Below are 20,139 nucleotides of genomic sequence, written 5' to 3' on the forward strand. Positions count from 1 at the left end.
GGCCTTGGATGTCAGACATATGAATACTTAACTTAATATACAACAGACAGCCATAAAAACTTTTGAGGAAGGGAATGTATGTATAGTCAAAGCACGATGAAAGGTTTACTACCTCGATTACAGAAAAGAACTAAGACAGGTGGAAAGAAAAAAACAGAAGCCTCCAGGTCATACCAAAAGACAATCTAAAGCTATAAATAAAGAAAGGTTGTCATGGATGAAAATCGCAACAAATACGCTATTTCATCATCCGCCTTTACGTGTAGTGTAAAAGTTTCAACAATAAAAAGATGCAACTTAGCAAGCTCTAGTTCATTGGCTTGTGGTCTTGGGGGTCCTCACTGCAAGGGACTGGCTGTAAGGAAGGTTTTAAACAGCCTGGCTTGCCCTCTTGCCTGTCAATCGTGTAAAGAAGCTGTAGTTTGGTTTTTGTTTCGCTTTGATTTTAAGGGCTACACTGAAAACACAGTATTCGTTGTCAGGAGTTTCCCAACATTAAAGAGATGGACAGGAATCTTAACCCGCCTCCTCCAGATCTTCCACTATTGCATCATTTGAAATTAAACCTCCTCCGGCAGCGACTTGTAAAATTCAAGTCAGGTAAAATGGCAGCAGCAGCAACTGTGGGTGCTGCGGGAGCTGCTCCTGCCGCTGGCCGCTCCTGCCGCCGGCCTCAACTTCCAGCGCAAGAGGGAGCGTCTCTCCGGAGCTCCTAAGTGCTGGAAAGAACAGTCAATAAATCAACAGGTACAGCGCGCGCGCCCTAGGGTGCTCAGACCCCCGCGCGCCGGCCGCAGGAAGAAGTGACTAATTACTTAAATACAGTCGAGAAGTCGGGAAGCCGGAGTCAGTTCTCGAAGCGCCTTCCCCCGCCCCAGTCCACCACCGACACTGCGGACCTGCATGGGAAAGGCCTGTGCCCTATGGATGGAGGAGAAAGCACCAATTCCTGGGCTGCTGCTCTGGTCCTCTAGCCCTCCAGCCCCCTCGGCAGCCCCTACCCTGCCCCCTCGTGCAGACACGCCTCGGGCTCCTTCTCCCCCACCCACACCCCGGCTAGCCCCCTCCTGTCACCAACTGTAAGCCTGTCGGTTCTGCCACTTGGAAACTTCCATAGAAATGATATTCCACAAACCCCAGAAGGCCAGTGTCGGGACTTCAGGGTCAGACCTCAAAAAGCCCAAGCGCTCCTGAAGAAGCTCAGAGTCCCGCGCTCCCGCGCGCTGGCACCCATCCACCCGCAGACCCGACGTGGTGTCCTCTATCACCACGACCCCACGGTGCCGGCGCCCAGAACCTCCACAGCGCCTCCGCTCCGAGCGCCCTCCACGCTCGCGTCCGGACAGACCTCCCAGGCCGGGTGCCCCCACCCGCAGCCCCTGCCCCTTCCTCCGGACGGGAGGTTGCCTAGTCACGGACTGGGGACCAGGGGGCGGGACCTTGCCCGTCCCTGCCGGGCTCGCTCATCCCTCCGGGACTCCAGGGGCAATGCCCGCACCCCCACGAGCCAGTACCTCGTCCGCCTCCAGCTCTGCTCCGTTGCCTACGAGCGCCATGTTCCTCCTCAGGCTGCCGCCACCCAAAAACCAAACAGGGAGCTCAGGGCCGACTCCGTTTCTCGGCTCGGGGCTCAGCCCAGCGCCAGCGAAGGAGGAAGGGGGCGGCCCCGCGCTCCGGCCGGGTCCCGGGCGGGGCCAGCGCGCAGCCGAGCGAGTACTTTCCCCGCCCCCGGCGCCCGCGGACCTGCAGAGCATCCATTTCCCCAGCGGGCGCCAAGCGGCCCGGAGGACTGCAAGCCCCACCCCCTCAGGCCTCGCCCCGCCCCCCACGCGGCCCAAACTGAAGAGCCAACCAGGTTCCCTCAACGCGTCTCCGCCCCGAGCCGGCATCAGCCTCGGACTCCCGTGTGGGCGGGGCCACCAGTGGGCGGGGCCATATCGTGGGCGTGGTCATCTCGCGGGCGGGGTCATCTCGCAGACTGGGACTTCGGTAGTTTGGCCCACCTTCTGGGAGAGTACTTGAGGGAATCCGCTTCCTGCGCTGTGCTGAGGGCTAGTGCTAGCCTGCAGCCGAGAGAACGCCGGGTTGAGATCAAGGTCAAGACCACGCTACCCCTGAGGCGGATGGAAGCATCTACCTGGTCCTTGGGCCAATGCCAGTCCGCTTCCCTCGCCAGGTGGACACCCCGTCTCACAGATAGTGGGACCAGAGGGCAACCCTGGGTCACTCAGGATCACCCGTCACCCAGAAACCTCTGTCACGCCACGTTCCCAAACACCATGGCGGATAGAGGTACGCTGTGTTTGCTTCTGTGTATGTTTGAAAAATTAAAGAAAATCCACGGGACAGATATTTATACAACTTGGAGCTCCTCTACCCCTCCTCCCATTCCCCTGTCACGGTTATGTCCCCATAGCATCCCACACTGACCCCTCGTGTAACCCCAAACATATGTATCTAATTCGTGCTTGAACTGTAAGCTCTATGAAGGTAGAGATGCTGTCCTCTTCAAGGCTGCATCCCCAGCACCTAGAACAGTGTCTTGCACATAATAGGGACTGAGTTTAGAAATTTATTCTTTTTTTTAATTTTTTAAAAATTTTTTTGAGAGAGAGGGAGAGGGGCAGAGGGAAAGGGAGACAGAGAATCTTAAGCAGGCTCCACCCCCAGCGGGATGGGGGCGGGGCTCGATGTCGACCTAAGCTGAAATCCAGAGTCCCCCCCCTCCCCTTTATCTGACTGAGCCGCTCAGGTTCCGCTAGAAATTTATTCGTGCTTCTAACATGTAAAATAATTAAACTATCTAACTAGGAAGTTAAAAGCTATGTTTTTTAGGGTTGGGGTATTTTTTGTCCACTTTATTTTACACACAATAAAATTCACCAAGTTTAAGTGTGTAATTCCATGACAAATGTTTAAAAAACACCATCCCAATCATAATATAGAGCACCCTAAAAAGCTCCCTGTGCCCCTCTGCTATCAATTTCCTACCCCCACTCCCTTGCCTCTGTCAACCACTGATCTACTTTCTATCACCATCGTTTTGCCTTCTCTAGAATTTCACATAAATTGAATCAGAGAGCATGTGGTCTTTGTGTCTAGCTCATGAAAGGCTATTTAATGGCCATCCAGTGATAATTATAAAAATAGCTAATATTTATTGAGTACTTACTATATGTCAGGACTATGCTGAGCACCACATACATATTATCTCATTTATCCTTCATAATCCCATGAAATAGGTACTATTATCAGTAAACTGAGGCTCAGAGAGTTCAAGTAACTTGTTTGGGGTCAGACAGCTATAAAGCAAATAAGGATGCCTGAATCTGAACTCCAGCAGACTGACTATAGGGGGTGGCTGATAACCATTGTCCTGTCTGGCCTCCAGCCACTCTGCCTCTCTTTCTCCTTGTTTCAGTAAACCAACTGCCTACACATGTCTATTACACACATTTTCAATGAGTCCTCTTTGCATCCTTGAAACTTGCTCTAAGATTTTAACAAATCATTATGTAACTTTATAAAAGAAAAATAAAGTGGTTCCTATCCCATAAACAACATGAAAAAATAGGGTGATGGTTACATAACTCTGTGAATTTTCTACAAATCATTGAACTGTATGCTTATGGGTGAATTTTTTGGTTATCTACATAATATCTCAATAAGGCCTTTTTTTCACTGGTTAACACATTCTTTGGATGCTCTTAGAAGCAAATAAATGGGGCTAGAAGGGAACTAAAGGTCTTTTAATTCCAATACCCCTGAAAATTTCCATTCCTCCTCCCCTCCACTCCCTTTTCTGTTTATGATTCACTTTCTGAGGCTAGATTTCCTGCCTGGGTCCAGATTCTACTCTGTATTACTCACAGATGATTCCGCTTTTTAAAGTTCATTGTTTCCTAAATTAATATCACATCTTTTTGATGTGAAACCATCGTATTGGTGGCTTCTTCCTCTTATGTATGCTTTGTTATTGTCTTACAAATTTCATATCAAATTTTGAAGAGATACAAAAGAATTGGCTCTAATTAGTGGCATAATGATGTTATAATGAGAATCAAGTCTAATTTTTCAGGAATCTCTTCTTATAGATAAAGTCCTGCAGGGTTTTTTTTTTGTTTTTTTGTTTTTTTTATCAGGGATCAAATCTGAAGCTCTGTATGTCTTAAATTCATGTCACTAGGTAAGCAACACTCCTATTTCTAAGGAAGCCAATTGTAAACACTGAATATATATGTTCTAGCCACTGGAACATCTAATCAAATTTGCTTTGCTCCTGGCAGATGCTGACTTTCTCTGCACACGTATGATTTTGCAAGATCATGAATCACAAATATAAAACAGCTTTTTTCAAAAAACAATTAGGGGGCGCCTGGGTGGCTCAGTCGTTAAGCGTCTGCCTTCGGCTCAGGTCGTGATCCCAGGGTCCTGGGATCAAGCCCCGCATCGAGCCCCGTATCGAGCCCCGCATCGAGCCCCGCATCGAGCCCCGTATCGAGCCCCGCATCGAGCCCCGTATCGAGCCCCGCATCGAGCCCCGCATCGAGCCCCGCATCGAACCCCGCATCTGGCTCCCTGCTCTGCAGGAAGCCTGCTTCTCCCTCTCCCACTCCCCTTGCTTGTGTTCCCTCTCTCGCTGTCTCTCTCTGTCAAATAAATAAATAAAATCTTTAAAAAAAAACAAAACAATTAGAATGGATTCATTTTTGCAACAGAATTCATTGCCAGTTTGCTGATAAGGTACTCTTTTTTTTTTTTTTTTTAAGATTTTATTTATTTATTTGACAGAGAGAGACACAGCGAGAGAGGGAACACAAGCAGGGTGAGTGGGAGAGGGAGAAGCAGGCCTCCCGCGGAGCGGGGAGCCCGATGTGGGGCTCGATGTGGGGCTCGATCCCAGGGCCCTGGGATCATGACCTGAGCCGAAGGCAGACGCTTAACGACTGAGCCACCCAGGCGCCCCATGACAAGGTACTCTTAACAGTGAAGTGAAATTACTCAAATATTTCATTTCCCCAAAGTAACTAACATAGGAATTAAGCAAGAGTGAGTGCCTCATTTTTTCTTTAATTTTGAAAGCGCATCTACTGGGATCTGTTTGGATTTCAAAATAATTCTAATACTACTCACCCTCTTATCTTTAGTATTCCTGAAACTGTTACCCTTAGCTGACTAGGGCTTTTTGTTGATACTCCATTTAAATAAAAGTTGCATCTTCATCATTTGCGTAGTGGGAGAGAGAATGGTTTTCCATTTAGAAACAAAAATTTTTAGATGCTTGTATCCATGAAATAAGTGCTCATTGTAAATTATGCATTTGTCAATGGCTTTGTCTCACATTCGTATCTTAGCTCCTCAAGAACTTTCCCCTCTAACATAGCCTTTCCCTCCCACTTACATGCTTCCATGTCCTCCTACTGCCTTCATAGCACTTTTTCCTATCTGAACTATCTTGTTCATTTGTTTACATGTTCATGGGCTATCTCCCTCAACAACAACACCCCCTCACACACACTATAATGTGAACTCCATCAGGGAAAAAACGCTGTGTTTTGTGTTTCTAATAAAACCCCAGTGCCCTTGGGGCGCCTGGGAGGCTCAGTCATTAAGCGTCTGCCTTCGGCTCAGGTCATGATCCCAGGGTCCTGGGATGGAGCCCCGCATCGGGCTCCCTGCTCCGCGGGAAGCCTGCTTCTCCCTCTCCCACTCCCCCTGCTTGTGTTCCCTCTCTCGCTGTGTCTCTCTCTGTCAAATAAATAAATAAAATCTGTAAAAAAAAAAAAAAAAAAAAAAAAGGAGCAAACCAATAATAATGAGGGAGATTAAAGATGGCAAGTTACATGAAGTCCAAAAAGTACATACTGTTTTTCTTAGGATAATGTGCAAGGCATGATAACTGTCTTTAATGCCAACTCATTTTTTTCAAAATTATACAAGAGCTAAGCACTTAGAGTTCCCTCAATGACCTAAAAGGGATTAATTCATGTCTCTGGGAGAAGCTTAAATGCTAGGGGAAAAACCTCATCATTTGGTGGAGGCTGAAATCCTCCCTTAAGAATATCCCTATTCTAGGCATTTGGAGCTGGGTAAACATTCATTTTGCCCAGTTTATCAGTTCTTTGTTATAAATACATATTTGTATGTAAATATATATTTATAAATTATATATATATATAAAATCTTTCCAGTCACCTTCCTATTTATTTCCCCTATATGTCTTTAAATTACATTAATCTCATTTTTTCAGATGAGGAAAGTGAGACCCAGAGAAGAGAAAAGCAAAATAAAGACTAATTGGCAATATGAGGCCTAGAGTAGTGTTGAAGATTTAAAACCAAGAATAACTATGGAATCTGTGACAGAGACTGCTCATTGCCACCTGCTGTTCAGTGTCCCTTTGTTCCATCAGTAAGAGAACCTGATTTTTTTTTTAAAGATTTTATTTATTTGACAGAGAGAGAGAGCATAAGCATGGGGAGCTGCAGAGGGAGAGGGAGAAGCAGGCGTCCCACTGAGCAGGGATCCCGATGTGGGGCTCAGTGTGGGGCTCCCCATGGGTCTCCACATGGGGCTCAATCCCAGGACCCTGGGATCATGACCTGAGCCAAAGGCAGACACAAAACCCCTGAGCCGCCCAAGCACAGCAGAACCTGATTTTATATAAAGCAGCCCGGTACCCAGCTAAAGGACTATATTTTCAAGGACTTCCTTACAACTAGGAATGGCTGATATTATTAAATTCTAGCCAAGAAAATATATTATATTTAATATATTATATTTAACTTCCAGGAAAGCTGCTTAAAGGGAAATGACTCAACAGAGGCATGTGTCCTTCTCCCTTCTGCCTCTCCTCCTTCTCACAGCCTAGAGGAGATGTGATGGCTGGAGCTCCTGCCATCCCATTGGACCATGAATTAATACCTTGAGAATGGAAACCATGAACTAGTATAGTGGATCAAAGAGACAAAGGAACCTGGAGTCCTGATAACAGCACAGCTGCCTCACAAGTACTTAACTACCAATCCTACATTTATATCACATGAATGACAAATCAATTATTATCTTGTTTAACCCACCATTATACTGAATTTTCCGTGATATGCAAACAGACTTGGTATACATATCTAATTCAAGGTGTTATTAGATGTTCTGGGTTCCCGTATACCTTCCCACTCACCCAGCTAAAGCATGTATAGCTTCTGATAGGCGTTGGATTGGAGGAGGTGACTTGGAGCCGTTTAGTAGTCCTGTAATACCTTCTCTCCTGAGGATACCTCCCGCAAGTCCTCTTTCTCTGGGCAATATTGGGCCTTCTTTCTGGCATGTTTTTGTTGTGGTGGTTGTTTGAAGATTTTATTTATTTATTTGAGAGAGAGAGAGAGAGCAGAAGCAGGGGAGCAACAGTGGGGGAGGGAGAAGCAGACTTCCTGCTGAGCAGGGAGCCCGATGCGGGGCTCATTCCCAGGACCCTGGGATCACAACCCCAGCCCAAGGCAGATGCTTAACTGACTGAGCCCCCCAGGCGCCCCTGGCAAGTTTCCCTTCACATTGCTAGAGTCTTATATTGTCTTACAAGTCCAAATATTTTCCACATTCTGAAGGATACTAGCATCTTTTTTCAGTGATCTTCCCATTGTATTTCATGCATAGGTTTAGTAAACCCATAATTGTCTTTAACCATCATCAATTCTATTCTCATAGCCTCTTTTAGGCCCAGTATCTGCAACACTTCTGGTTGGGCACTTTGGGTTTATATCAAAGCAGTTCCTGGGTGCCTGGGTGGCTCAGTTGGTTAAGCGACTGCCTTCAGCTCAGGTCAGGATCCTGGAGTCCCAGGATTGAGTCCCACATCGGGCTCCCTGCTCGGCAGGGAGTCTGCTTCTCCCTCTGACCCTCCCCCCTCTAATGCTCTCTCTCTCTCTCTCTCTCAAATAAATAAATAAATAATCTTTTTTAAAAAAAAAAAAGTCAGTTCCTAAGCTCACCTATAAGAGGCGTCACAGAGACAAACCTTCTCCGTCAGACTTACAGGTCATAACATCTATATTCTGAAATCAGTTTTGACTTACCACTGTAATAATTAGCTCAAGTGTCTCAAAAGCAGTGATTCTCAAACTTGAGCATGCATCAGAATCATCTAGAAGGCTTGTTAAAACACAGTTACTGGCCCAACCCCCAGTTTCCGATTAGGTAGGCACGGGATGAGGCCCACTTGTTTGCTGCTATGGCTGTTGGCTGCTGCTGGGGCTGCTAATTCAAGAACCATGCCTTGAGAACCACTAGTCTGAATTACGGCAAGCACCTTGAGTCCTCCGGGCAAAAGCAGCCTACCTGCCAGATAGAGCTCACCAAGAGTTCAGGATGAGAAACGAGAAAAGGGCTATTGTGCTGCTAACATACAAGATCTGACATGAACATTCCATTTCAATGAAGGGCTGTGACAGTTTTCTCCTTGATATTCTTCCAACAACAACAATAAAATCTAAGTGGTAAGAATATATCTTTATTTTCCATGTGATTCAATAAAACTACTTTCACTTCATTTTCATACACTTTTATTTTTGTCTGGTTGACCAATGCGAAAAAAAGGTAGGTCCTCAGTGTTCCAAGTGAGCCTGACTTCCAGGCAGATTATCAGACCACCAGTAGTAAAGTCTCATCTCCTAGCTCCTTGAGACCTGGATTTGTGACCTTTGAACAATCCACTTCAATTCTTTCATGTCTTTGGGGACATGTCAAATATAGAATAAGGGGTTAAAGTATATAAATGCTGGGATGCTTATTGTTGGACTGAAAAAAGCCTTTCTAGGGGCAACTGGATGTCTCAGTTGGTTAAGCGTCCAACTCTTGATTTCAACTCAAGTCATGATCTCAGGGTCATGAGATCCAACCCGGCGTTGGGCTCAGCACTTAGCGGGGAGTCTGCTTAGGATTCTTCTCTCTCTCCCTCTCCCTCTGTCCCTCCCCCCACCCCCCTCACATGTATACTCTCTCTCTCTCTAAAAAAATAAAAGAAAGAAGCACTTGGGGTAGGGTGGCTCAGTTGGTTAAGCATCTGCCTTTGGCTCAGGTCATGATCCTGGAGTTCTGGGATTGAGCCCTACCGGAGTCTGCTTCTCCATCTGCCCCTCCCCCTGCTTGTGCTCTCTCACTCTCTCTCTCTTTCTCTGTCAAATAAATAAATAAAATCTTTAAAAAAAAAAAAGGAAAGAAAGAAAGAAAGAAGCACTCCTTCACTTACAGTTATGATGGCATGTGGGTGGTGAATGGAAGTAGCCAAGTAGATAATTTTCCATATTCCCAAATTCCCAGGTATCTCAAGTAATTTCTCCCACAAACTAGCCATTGTGCTTGAGAGGAAAAAAAAAAGCCTTGTAAGGTGAAATCATTTATGCTATTTGATATACTTTGTAGTACCTATATATTGTCTCTTATTTTTGATGTTTCCAGCTGACTTGGAATCCCCATTGGTTTCCCAATGGATAGCTTTATCTGGAAACATAGTTAAATATTGAAAGTTAGGCTCATATAGTCAATAATATTGTAATAACTTTGTATGGAGACAGATGGTAACTAGGCTTACACTGGGGATCACTTCATAATGTCTAAAAAATATCGAATCACTATGATGTACACCTGAAACTAATGGGATATTATATGTCAATTATACTTCAAGTAGATGAATAAATAAATAAAAAGAGAGAGGAAGGAAGGAAGGAAGGAAGGAAGGAAGGAAGGAAGGAAGGAAGGAAGGAAGGAAGGAAGGAAGGAAGGGAAAAAGAAAGAAATTATAAGAAAATAAAGTAGGCTCCAGGGTGACGGTCCTCGGGTGCAACCGGGGAGCCTCTGACCCACTCAACAGTGCACCTAGGGTGAGAGTCAGCACAGTATTATTTCTGCATGTCTGGACTGTTCTCTTGTCTCCTAAGCACTTTCATGACAGCCCTGTGAGGTAGGCAGGGCTCCCATTACACATGAGAACGCTGAGGCTCTCAGATGACTTGCCCAAAGTCACTACTGAGTGGGGATGGGCCCTTTACTAAAAGGTTTTTTTTTTAAGATTTTATTTATTTCAGAGAGAGAGAGAGTGCAAGCACTAATGGGGGAATGGACAGAGGGAGAAGCAGACACCCACTGAGTGGGAAGCCTGATGCGGGGCTCGATCCCAGGGTCCTGAGATCATGACCTGAGCTGAAGACAGATGCTTAACCGACTGAGCCACCCAGGCGCCCCTGTAGCTAACAACTCTTGACCCAAAAAAACCTGCCTGAAGAGAGACCCAAAGAAGGTAAATTCTGAAGACAGTTGGGGTCTCACACTAGAGAGAGAATTTACTAACTTACTCTGTGACTTTCTTGTTTCTTAAGGCATTAGCCAAAGGACAGTCTGTGCAGTTGAATTGATTCAAAGAACGCAAGGACAGAGTACGGGGCAACCAGAGCAGCTGGAAGTTGAGAAGAGATACCCAGGGAAGGGAAGAGGTAGTGGGGAAAGCTCCAAGTTCTGGGGGCATAAACTCTTGCCCAAATCTCTGGCTGACCCCCAAGCCATGCATAAGTGAGGCCAACTCCAAGCAACCCAGCTAAGCTTAAAAGAACAAAAAGGAAATTTCAGCAGCCACTCACCAATGAGGAAAGAGTGTTTATGCTTGTGTTCAACCAAATTAACCTATTAAAAAATAATAAGGGACCGTAGAGATCACTTCATAATGTCTATAAATGTCGAATCGCTATGTTGTACACCTGAAACAAGTATAATCCTATGTATCAACTATACTTCATTAAATAATCATAATTCAATCCTCTTCAGAGGATCTAAAAGAATCCAATTCAAACTCTGGCATGCTTGATTCTAAAAACTATCTTCTTCTCTTTTCAAGCATTGTAGGTTGCAAATGGCAAAATTAGCACATCCTCCTTAAAAAGTTTGGCCACAAAGATCAAGAGTTTAAAATTGTGTATAACTTTGGACTCAATAATTCCTCTCTAGGATCTTATCTTTTAGAGACAAGCAGACAAGAGCACAAAGATATATGAAAAAAATGAATTGTAACACTGCTTTAAAATTTTTAAATTGCTTATTAACTATCAGATAGGCAAAGATCAAAAAGTTTGATAAAATGCTGTGTTGGAAAGGGTTTTTACTGATAGTGGGACTCTCGTGGTTACAACTCTAGGGAGGAGAAGTTGGCAATAATTTACCAAAATTACAAAATCCCAACAACCCCACATCTGGGAATTTATCTTACAGTTACACTCACATATATGCAGAACTACCTATGTTCAGGGGCACCTGGGTGGCTCAGTCGTTAAACATCTGCCTTCGGCTCAGGTCATGATCCCAGCGTCCTGGGATCGAGTCCCGCATCGGGCTCCCTGCTCAGCGGGAAGCCTGCTTCTCCCTCTCCCTCTCCCCCTGCTTGTGTTCCCTCTCTTGCTGTGTCTTTCTCTGTCAAATAAATAAATAAAATCTTAAAAAAAATAAAAACTACCTATGTTCAAGGTTACTCGCTGCAACAGTATTTGTAATAATATAAGTTTGAGATCTAACTACCCATCAACAGAGATTAGTACATACTTCATGATACTTCCAAATAATGAAGTGTTATTGAGTCTTAAAAGAGAAAATACATAAGAATAAGGAAGCACTCTAAGTACTGATACAGAATCGCATCCAAGACATATTAGTCAGTGAAATAAGTGAGTCACGGAACAGTGTTAATTGTTCCCCAATATTCTTTCACTCTTCTGCCAAAATTTTTAGTCAGATATTTAGTCATCTGGAATCCATTGTTTTTTCCAGTGTCCCTTACAGCTGGGCACGGCCCTGTGCTTGAGGTCTCCTCAATGAGGTATGAGCAAGACAGTTATGTGGCAGCTTTCAGGACCCTTCCTTAGGCACAGGTGTTCTGTGACTCTCCCCCTTTTTCTTCTTGGAAACATCCTTCATTGGCTACACTCCATCCTGCTGCCTGGAACGTGGCTTGTCTCATGCTGGTTCATGGCTTTGCTGGAAAGAACTTGAATCCTTCTTGGAGCTGAGGCAAGGACCAGCTCTAGACCACATTCTCTTGGAATTTTACACAAAAGAGAAATAAACTTACATCTTGTGTAAGTCCTAACTACTGTGGGTTTTGGTGTTACGTGACGTTGACCCTCATCCTAACTCTTACACAGGTATAAACATTGCAAGGCTTCTATTAGCTATGGCTAAACTGCCCTCCAGAGAGACTGTGCCAAGTGATGCGGCACGGAGTACTATACGGATGGCTAGAGGGCTCTCTTTGCTGCACTGTGCTACCTCTCAGATGCCAGAGATCAGCTGTCTTCTGGGTCCAGAGACAGACAGAAAGGAACAACAACGGGCGCCTGGCTGGCTCAGTCAGTTAAGCGTCTGCCTCCAGCTCAGGTCATGATCCCAGCGTCCTGGGATCGAGCCCCACATCGGGCTCCCTGCTCAGCAGGGAGTCTGCTCCTCCCTCTCCCTCTGTGCTTGCTCTCCCTCTAAAAAAAAAGGATCCACAGATGTGAGCCGGATGCCAGGACAGGCAGGGGCACCAATATCAGCACGAAGGAACTTCAGAGGTCCAGGCTTTCTTTCCTGACACTGTTTTCACCAAACCCTCTCTCTTCCACTCTCTGCAGATGCCAGAGCTCTTTGTCCTCTCCTATTCTGTTGTTGTTGTTTTCTTCTATTCTGAGTCTCCTGTGTTACCTGATGCGCAGACCCATTCCCCAGTGGAAAACTAAGAATTTGGATGCCTGCCCCTCAAATAGAGCAGGAAAGAACAATAGCCTTTCCTCCCCTGCTCCCTGGGGCCCCCGTGTCTACTTCCTGCCCCCCTGAGTCTGGCACTGGCCAGCAGGGTGAGGCTCTCAGATCCACAGTCCTGACCCATATATAAGACAAGTAGGAAAAGTAAGATACAGACAAGCAGGAAGCAATTTAATTCTTTCTCCCATTGCTCCTTCTTTCTGGTTATGTTATTTTCTGCTCCTGCGTGGAATCAGGCAGGTGCCATAGCTTGTAACATCACTTAGAGATATGCTAGAGTACAGTCCAGCCTAATAACATAAAACTCCAAATGTCATTCAGTTTAAAACTTCCTCCCACCCTGTATCCAGCTTTTGCAGCGGGGAAGGAGAAAACAGCTTGTTTCTTTTCTCTTTCTCACTCTTCCTCCCTACCTCTGTCACTAGCTACAGTTTTGGGACCCTCATTGGATAGATATTGGAGGGTACAAACTGGTAAGCAAGTCCTAGAGATCTAATGCACAGTATAGTGAATATAAACAACAATATTATATGACAATCATCAAATTTGCTAAGAGACTAGAACTTAATTATTCCAACCACTAAAAGAATGATAATTATATAATGTGAATTATTGACTGCTACAATGGCAATCATATGATAATATATACATGTATCAAACTAATATGTTGTACACCTTCAATTTATATGATATTAGATTTTAAATGCATTTCCATTAAAAATAAAAATAGTAAAAATTTAATATTAGATTTTAAATGCATTTCCATTAAAAATAAAAATAGTAAAAATTTAAAATTGGGGGACCCTCCAGGGTTGGAATAACAGGAATAAAGGGCACAAAAATTCTTACTTGACTAGTCAGGTGCCCTCTTTGTGTGAGAGATTGCAAATGTTGATCCTTTCTCTCACAGGGGGCCTTTGCAGATTCTGTGGAAACTTCTGAAGGTATGGGTTTTAATTTTCCTCATCCCCAATGCTTCCGACAAAAGATGCTTCTTTCGGGGATGCAGTCGGGGTGAGGGGGGCTCTTCACCTCTTCCAGTGTTCTTGGAAAATGTCTGAGGGTCTCATTAACGACAACCTACCATCAGCTCTATCATGAAGGCCTCATCTAATGGTGTCTGAGAAATACACACTTGTCCCTAAGGTCAGAAGATGCCCAGCTTGGGGTGCTGGGGTGGCTCAGTCAGTTAAATGTCTGCCTTTGGCTCAAGTCATGATCCCAGGGTCCTGGAATCGAGCCCATGTCCGGCTCCCTGGTCAGTGGGGAGCCTGCTTCTCCCTCTCCTTCTGCCCCTCCCCCCGCTTGTGCGATCTCTCTCTCTGTCAAATAAATATATAAAATCTTCAAAAAAAAAAAAAAGAAGAAGAAGAAGAAGAAGCCCAGCTTGCCCCCAGTGAAGCCCTTCCTTCGGCTCAGTCCCCAGCCAGGCTTCACCTAGACCTCCCCCAGCATAGGCAGATACCAATGCTTATGCCCCAAGCTCCAAAGGATGCCTACCACGTTTTCTGAGTGGTCCTATTGAAAACTCCTTTGCTGGCATAGAAGAAAAGGCACAGTCCCCAGCTGCCTATTTTCTTCTGCCAGAGTGGGGTAGAGGGAGAACTGCACAGGAAACAACAACCCTCTCCTCCAATCAGCTTTACTCTTATTACTCCAGTGACTGGTAATGAATTCCTAGCCTTCTCTTGCATCACCTTGAAGTGGGTAATAATCTAAGGTCCCAGAGCAGATTTGGGAACTTGCTCCCTTTGCATGTGCTGCAGAGTTGGTCTAGTCTCTGCCTTGCCTGTAAGTGTTGTGCCTTTGGCACACACTGTTTTATAGGCCTTTGGGGCTTCCCAAACCGAAAGGCAACAAGAAGTATCACGTTCAGCATCTTCTAGATACATATTAGTCATATATGCAGACAATAATCTAGAAGGATACAGAAGAAACAGGTAACACTGTTTGCCTCTGGGGGCTCCTGGGTGGCTCAGCCGGTTAAGCGGGTTAAGCGTCTGCCTTCAGCTCAGGTCATGATCCCAGGGTCCTGGAATTGAGCCCCGCATCAGGCTCCCTGCTCAGCGGGAAGTCTGCTTCTCCTTCTGCCCCTCTGCCCCTCCCCCTGCTTGTGCTCTCTCTCCACCCCTCCTACTCTCCCCCTCAAATAAATAAATAAAATCTTAAAAAAAACAAAACAAAACAAAAACAAAAAACACTGTTTGCCTCTGGGGAGAGAAACTGTTAGAGAACAGAGGGGTGGACAGAAGAATTTTCAGAATACACTAGAGATACCCTGCCAAAATGTCTCCACTGCTTTTCTGGTAGACTATCTCTTAGTTTTAAATAACCAAGCTTATCAGGGGCGCCTGACTGGCTCAGTCAATTAAGCATCTGCCTTCAGCTCAGGTCATGATTCCAGGGTCCTGGGATGGAGACTCTTGCCGGGCTGCCCGCTCAGCAGAGGAGCCTCCTTCTCCCTCTGCCTCTGCCTCTCCCCCTGCTCATGCTCTCTCTCTCACTCACACTCTCTCTTTCAAATAAATAAATAAAATCTTTAAAAATAAATAAATAACCAAACTTATCAGAACACACATATTTCTCAATACATTTTCATTCAACATTTACATAAGAAAACAATTATATTGACATCCCCCAAGTATTTTTCAGGAAAAAGTCTACTCCAAATACAATTGGTAGAATATCAGAATCTCATTTAGATGCTTTTGGAACATCTACTGAGTGTCAACAACAGGGTTGTGCCCCAAAGATGTTGCTGATCCAGAGACATGACCTTCTGCTAAACAATTATCGTTTACAACTAGATTGTTTCGTGAGATGGAGCATTTTCCATCCTAACAAAATTGTTTGTTTAATTGTGTTTTGATTACATTTTAAGAAATTTAGGGCAGTTGGGGTCGATATTTAATGCATTATAATTTTTCTCACTTAATGTATTTACTACAGCATTGTCTCTTAATACTACCAAAGAAGCATTAGGCTTTGTGTAAGTTTTATTTGACTTTATTCAACTTATTTGACTAATGATTTGTCCCCAGACTCTGTAAAGTTAAATATTAGCTTGTTGCAAACAAGTTCTGTCCAGAAAGAAAAGGTTTCCCCAAAGGTTAAGGTTTTACTATCCTGTGGTACCTTAAGCAGTGTTGCTTCCACTTACCAACCTCATTTTATATTCTTTCTTTCAATGGCTATAGAAACATATGTTTCTCTTACTGGCCTCTGAACCAGTGTTACTCTCCTACTGGTTCTCTTTTTAATGAATTAGATACATTTTTTTTAGCACATGCTCTCCATATGTATATATGAGTCCTGTTTTTAACTTTCTGAAAACTCTAAAATTATAATTTACATGTTGAATGAAGAAATTAGAGAATCACAATCATATCATGACATTTATATAAAATGATGCATGTATATGTATATGTATATGTAAAAAGAAATATTTGAAATCATTTTTTATCAAAATGGTAACATTCATGTTTTCTCTGTGGCAGGACGCAGTGTTTTTTACTTTCTTTTTCATGCATTCCTCTATTGTTTACATTATTTTACAATGAACTTGTATGTCTTAAAATTAGAAAAAAATGATAACACAATTCATCCCCATTATTCATGGTAGTTGGATTCGATAAAGTTGACAAACAGCAAATTAGCAAATGCTGAACCATGGCTCCTAGGAGAAATACAGGGTTCCTTTCCTGCAAGCTTTGGCCACACATTTTTGTCAACTGATGCATACATAACAGTGTTTTATATGTGTTTCTGTCCAAAGACATGTATTTATTTAATATACATTGTTGGCTCATTGTTTTGATTCACGACCAATAACACTATGATGTATGCTTAAACAAAGCTTATCCACACGTGTATTTTCTCTGGGAGGCACAACAGTCTTCTTGCACTTAGGAATTAGACAGCACTTCAGCACGATGTTTGGGGACCATTTTAAGCAGTAAATTCGGCAATAAAAAGCACAAAAATACAAAAATACACAGCACTAAATGGACTACAAAAAGGCTAGGGGTTTCCAACAGGAGAACGAAACAAGAAGGCAGAGCATTGCCTTGTCTGATGCCGCCTGGGAACGTGAGCATTGGATGACTCAAACGTTCCACCGCTTTGCACGTCATGCTTTAGAACACATAACATTAAAATTCTAAAATTCTAATTTTAGAATGTCAGAAAGTTAAAAACCTGACTCTAATACAAAATACCATGAACACATGCTCAAAATCTATTTCGTTCATCAATAAGGGAAGCAACAGAATAGTACTGCTTGTTCAAAAGAGCATAGGAGAGACCTCAAAAGCACCATGAGTATTGGTTTAGGGGTTAGAAATAAATTTTAGTCTGTAGGTGAATCAAAATACCAAATCCACAGGGCTCCTGGGTGGCTCAGTTGGTTGGGCGTCTGCCTTCGGCTCAGGTCGTGATCCCGGAGTCCTGGAATCGAGTCCCACGAGGCTCCCTGCTCAGCTCATTTCTAAAACTGGGGTTAGCCAGTTCTTCCTGATACTGGGTGAGTGTTTGGGGGTGATATCATTTCTGTGGATCCTTTCAATTGAATTGTCAGCTCACCAACTGAGAATTATAAGAGGGGAATTTAAGTACTTTTTTTAATGAAATTTTTTTGTAGTTACTGTATATGTACCAAGAAAGCTGTAACTTAGGGTTTGGTTGTGTTTTTGTTTTTTGTTATTTTTTTTCTTTTTTTGGTTTTGGTTTTTTTTTTTTGGAATGATTTGTTGATTTTTTTTTCCTAACTTTACCAAAGTTTGCAGCTTTTACCTCAATAGAACAGGAATATTTTAAATCCCATAACTGCAGACAAACTGGAGCGATCCTGTTTTAAAAGTTTTTCTTTCCTCCTTATTATTAGGTTTGTTAATGTATTAGGAAGAAACAACAAAATCCTGTGTAGGCTTTTTCTAAAAAGTTCAACATTCTTTGTCCAGATTTTAGATTCTCTCCCTCTCCCTTTTCCCCTCCCCCTCCCCCCCCGAAATAAATGAATAGAATCTTGGGGGAAAAAAATACCAAATCCACAAACAATGCAGATTGACTGTAGAGCTATTTTCACCATTTGAAACTACAATACAAAAAATTTTTAAACTCACCTATGTAAGTTTTGCCTCAGGTACCGGAATCTGAGTTTTAGAAGACAGAGCTCATTCCTTATTCACTGCTAAACCCCCAACAGCTCCCTGAGTCGCTATAGCTTGTACTTAATAAATATCCTTTTCTCACCATCACCATTTCTCTGAATGACAAACTTAAGGGCATACAAAGATTGATCTTTAATCCTATAATGAAGTTCTGCTGTTTGGAGATCACCAGGTGGAAGCATGAACCACTAGAGGAGACACCTGTCATTGTTTTTAGCTAGCCAGCATGTAAAACTCTGACTGGGTTCAGAGAACCCCCACCTATCAGGCAAAGTTTACCTCCTACTTAAAAAAGCTAAAATGCCAGTGACTTGCTTTCCCAACCACCTCTGGAGCGAAGATGCTATCAATTACAAGTGTACAACCCTGGCGTTCAATTAGAAACTTGTACATGAACCAGCAGCAACCTTCAGAACCCATCTTGGAGAGGGGCAGTGATCGTGGGAGCTGCTACAAGCCATTTCCAGAATCAGCTGTAGCAACAGTCCTAGTGGAGGTGGTCGGTATCTATCCACTGTCACTAGCATTAGCAACACCAGGTGCGGTGGCACCTGCACCGTGGCATGATAATGGGCATTGTTTTTGGTGGTAGACAACGAGACTCCACGCGGATTCCGACACAGGGCTCGATCTTAGGACCCTGAGATCATGAGCTGAGCCGAAACCAAGAGTCAGATGCTTCACTGACAGAGCCACCCAGGCGCCCCATCCACAGCGTTAGCAGAGTGCAAAATTACAGCAGATTAAATAGTATAGAAGGTTTGCTACTTTCTGACAAAAGGTCAAGGTTAGAAGGTGGTCCAGCAAGTGCGAGAGACACACATCCTCAAGGTCACTTAGGGACCCAGCTTCCTTCTATTCTGTTCTTCCCTCTAGTCCACAGTCAAAGCCGGACTGGCACTATCAAACACATTTCAGCCTGCAGGATGGGAACAGAAGAGGTGGAGAGCAAACAGTAACCTTCTAAGTATATGCCCTACAACTGTCCACATCAGTTCTCACTTCTCATTAGCCATAATTGAGTCACATACAAGAGAAAATGAGAGATGTAGTCTCTAGCTGGGCAAAACTCAGAGGGTTGTATAAAAGGATGAAGTTGGGAATTAATACTGGGGGGCAATCTGCAGTTTTGATTATATATTTATATTCCACAATGAACTGCTAACATTTGGTGAGCATGCACAATGTGCCAGGCACTTCACTTACATTGTCTGATATACTGTATGTGGTGGATTCTGTTTTGATGCCCACTTGACAAATAAGGAAACTGAAGCTTAAAGACATGTGGTAGAGACTGTGGTCACGACCCCTATAGCTATTCTCCCCTTCCTCCTTAGCAAGAGAAAGTCCAGTTTTTAGCTGTGCATAAGTACCTAAAATAGAGATTTACATTTCTCAGACACATTTTCTCCAACTGTGACAATGTTAATATTAAGATATATCCAATAATATGTACACATTAGCATTGTATGGGTACTTCTGAAAAATTCCTTAAAAGGTAGTTGGCCTTTACCTTTTGCCCCTTCCTCCTTGCAAGTTGCTGGAATATAGACGTAATCGCTGGAACTCAAGCAACTCTCTTGTACTGTGAGTTTGCACACTAAGGATGTTGGACTAGCAGAATAGAGACAACCTAGGTTTCCGATGACCATGCTACCATATCAGCTCTCTACTGCCTATGTCTGGATTTACCTTAAAGAAAAAAATCTCTGTCTTGTTTAAAGCAGTCTTTGGATTTTTCTGTTGCTTGGAGATGAATGCTAACAAATTTAAGAGGCAGCTTGCCCCAAATCACTCACCTACTGATAAGATTGGAAATGAAACAGTGCCAGAGTCCTTGGCCACTGCACTCTCCTTACTGGGCTATGCTGCATCAGTGTCGTCCTATATTATATCCAGGATCTGGGAGACTAGTCCCCACTCAGAACTTGGTAGAAGCAGTGTTTTCTCCATTTTAGGCTCTAGGGATCTTCTTATTTTTCTCAAGGCAGAGAAGAGAGGATTCATCTTTCCTCCTCCTCCTCACTTTCCCAAACTTCCACCCTCAGTGGCTTTTTTCCCTCCTTTTCTTCACCTAAACTAAAATAAAAGTAACATTATCATATGCTTTTTGAGTAAACAGACTCCAAGTTAATAGACTACTTTTCATGCCAAAGCCAACAAGGATTCACTCAGAGATATGCTTTTATCAATT

General features: G+C 43.7%; 1 protein-coding gene across 3 annotated transcripts in view; it reads right to left on the bottom strand.

The window, feature by feature from the left end:
• TTC39B (tetratricopeptide repeat domain 39B) overlaps window positions 1-1,779 on the bottom strand; it is a 125,989-nt gene extending 124,210 nt beyond the window's left edge. The window contains exon 1 of one of the 3 annotated variants that reach the window (XM_036073427.2): window positions 1,515-1,779. In XM_036073427.2, the coding sequence (XP_035929320.1) occupies window positions 1,515-1,754 (240 nt within the window). In that variant the 5' untranslated portion in view covers window positions 1,755-1,779. The remainder of the gene's footprint in view (window positions 1-1,514) is intronic. The other 2 variants (XM_078061212.1, XM_078061211.1) reach the window with 2 other exon arrangements.
• Window positions 1,780-20,139: the final 18,360 nt, after the last annotated feature.

Source organism: Halichoerus grypus, chromosome 14 (assembly GCF_964656455.1).
Source record: "Halichoerus grypus chromosome 14, mHalGry1.hap1.1, whole genome shotgun sequence".
NCBI classification, from domain to species: Eukaryota; Metazoa; Chordata; class Mammalia; order Carnivora; family Phocidae; genus Halichoerus; species Halichoerus grypus.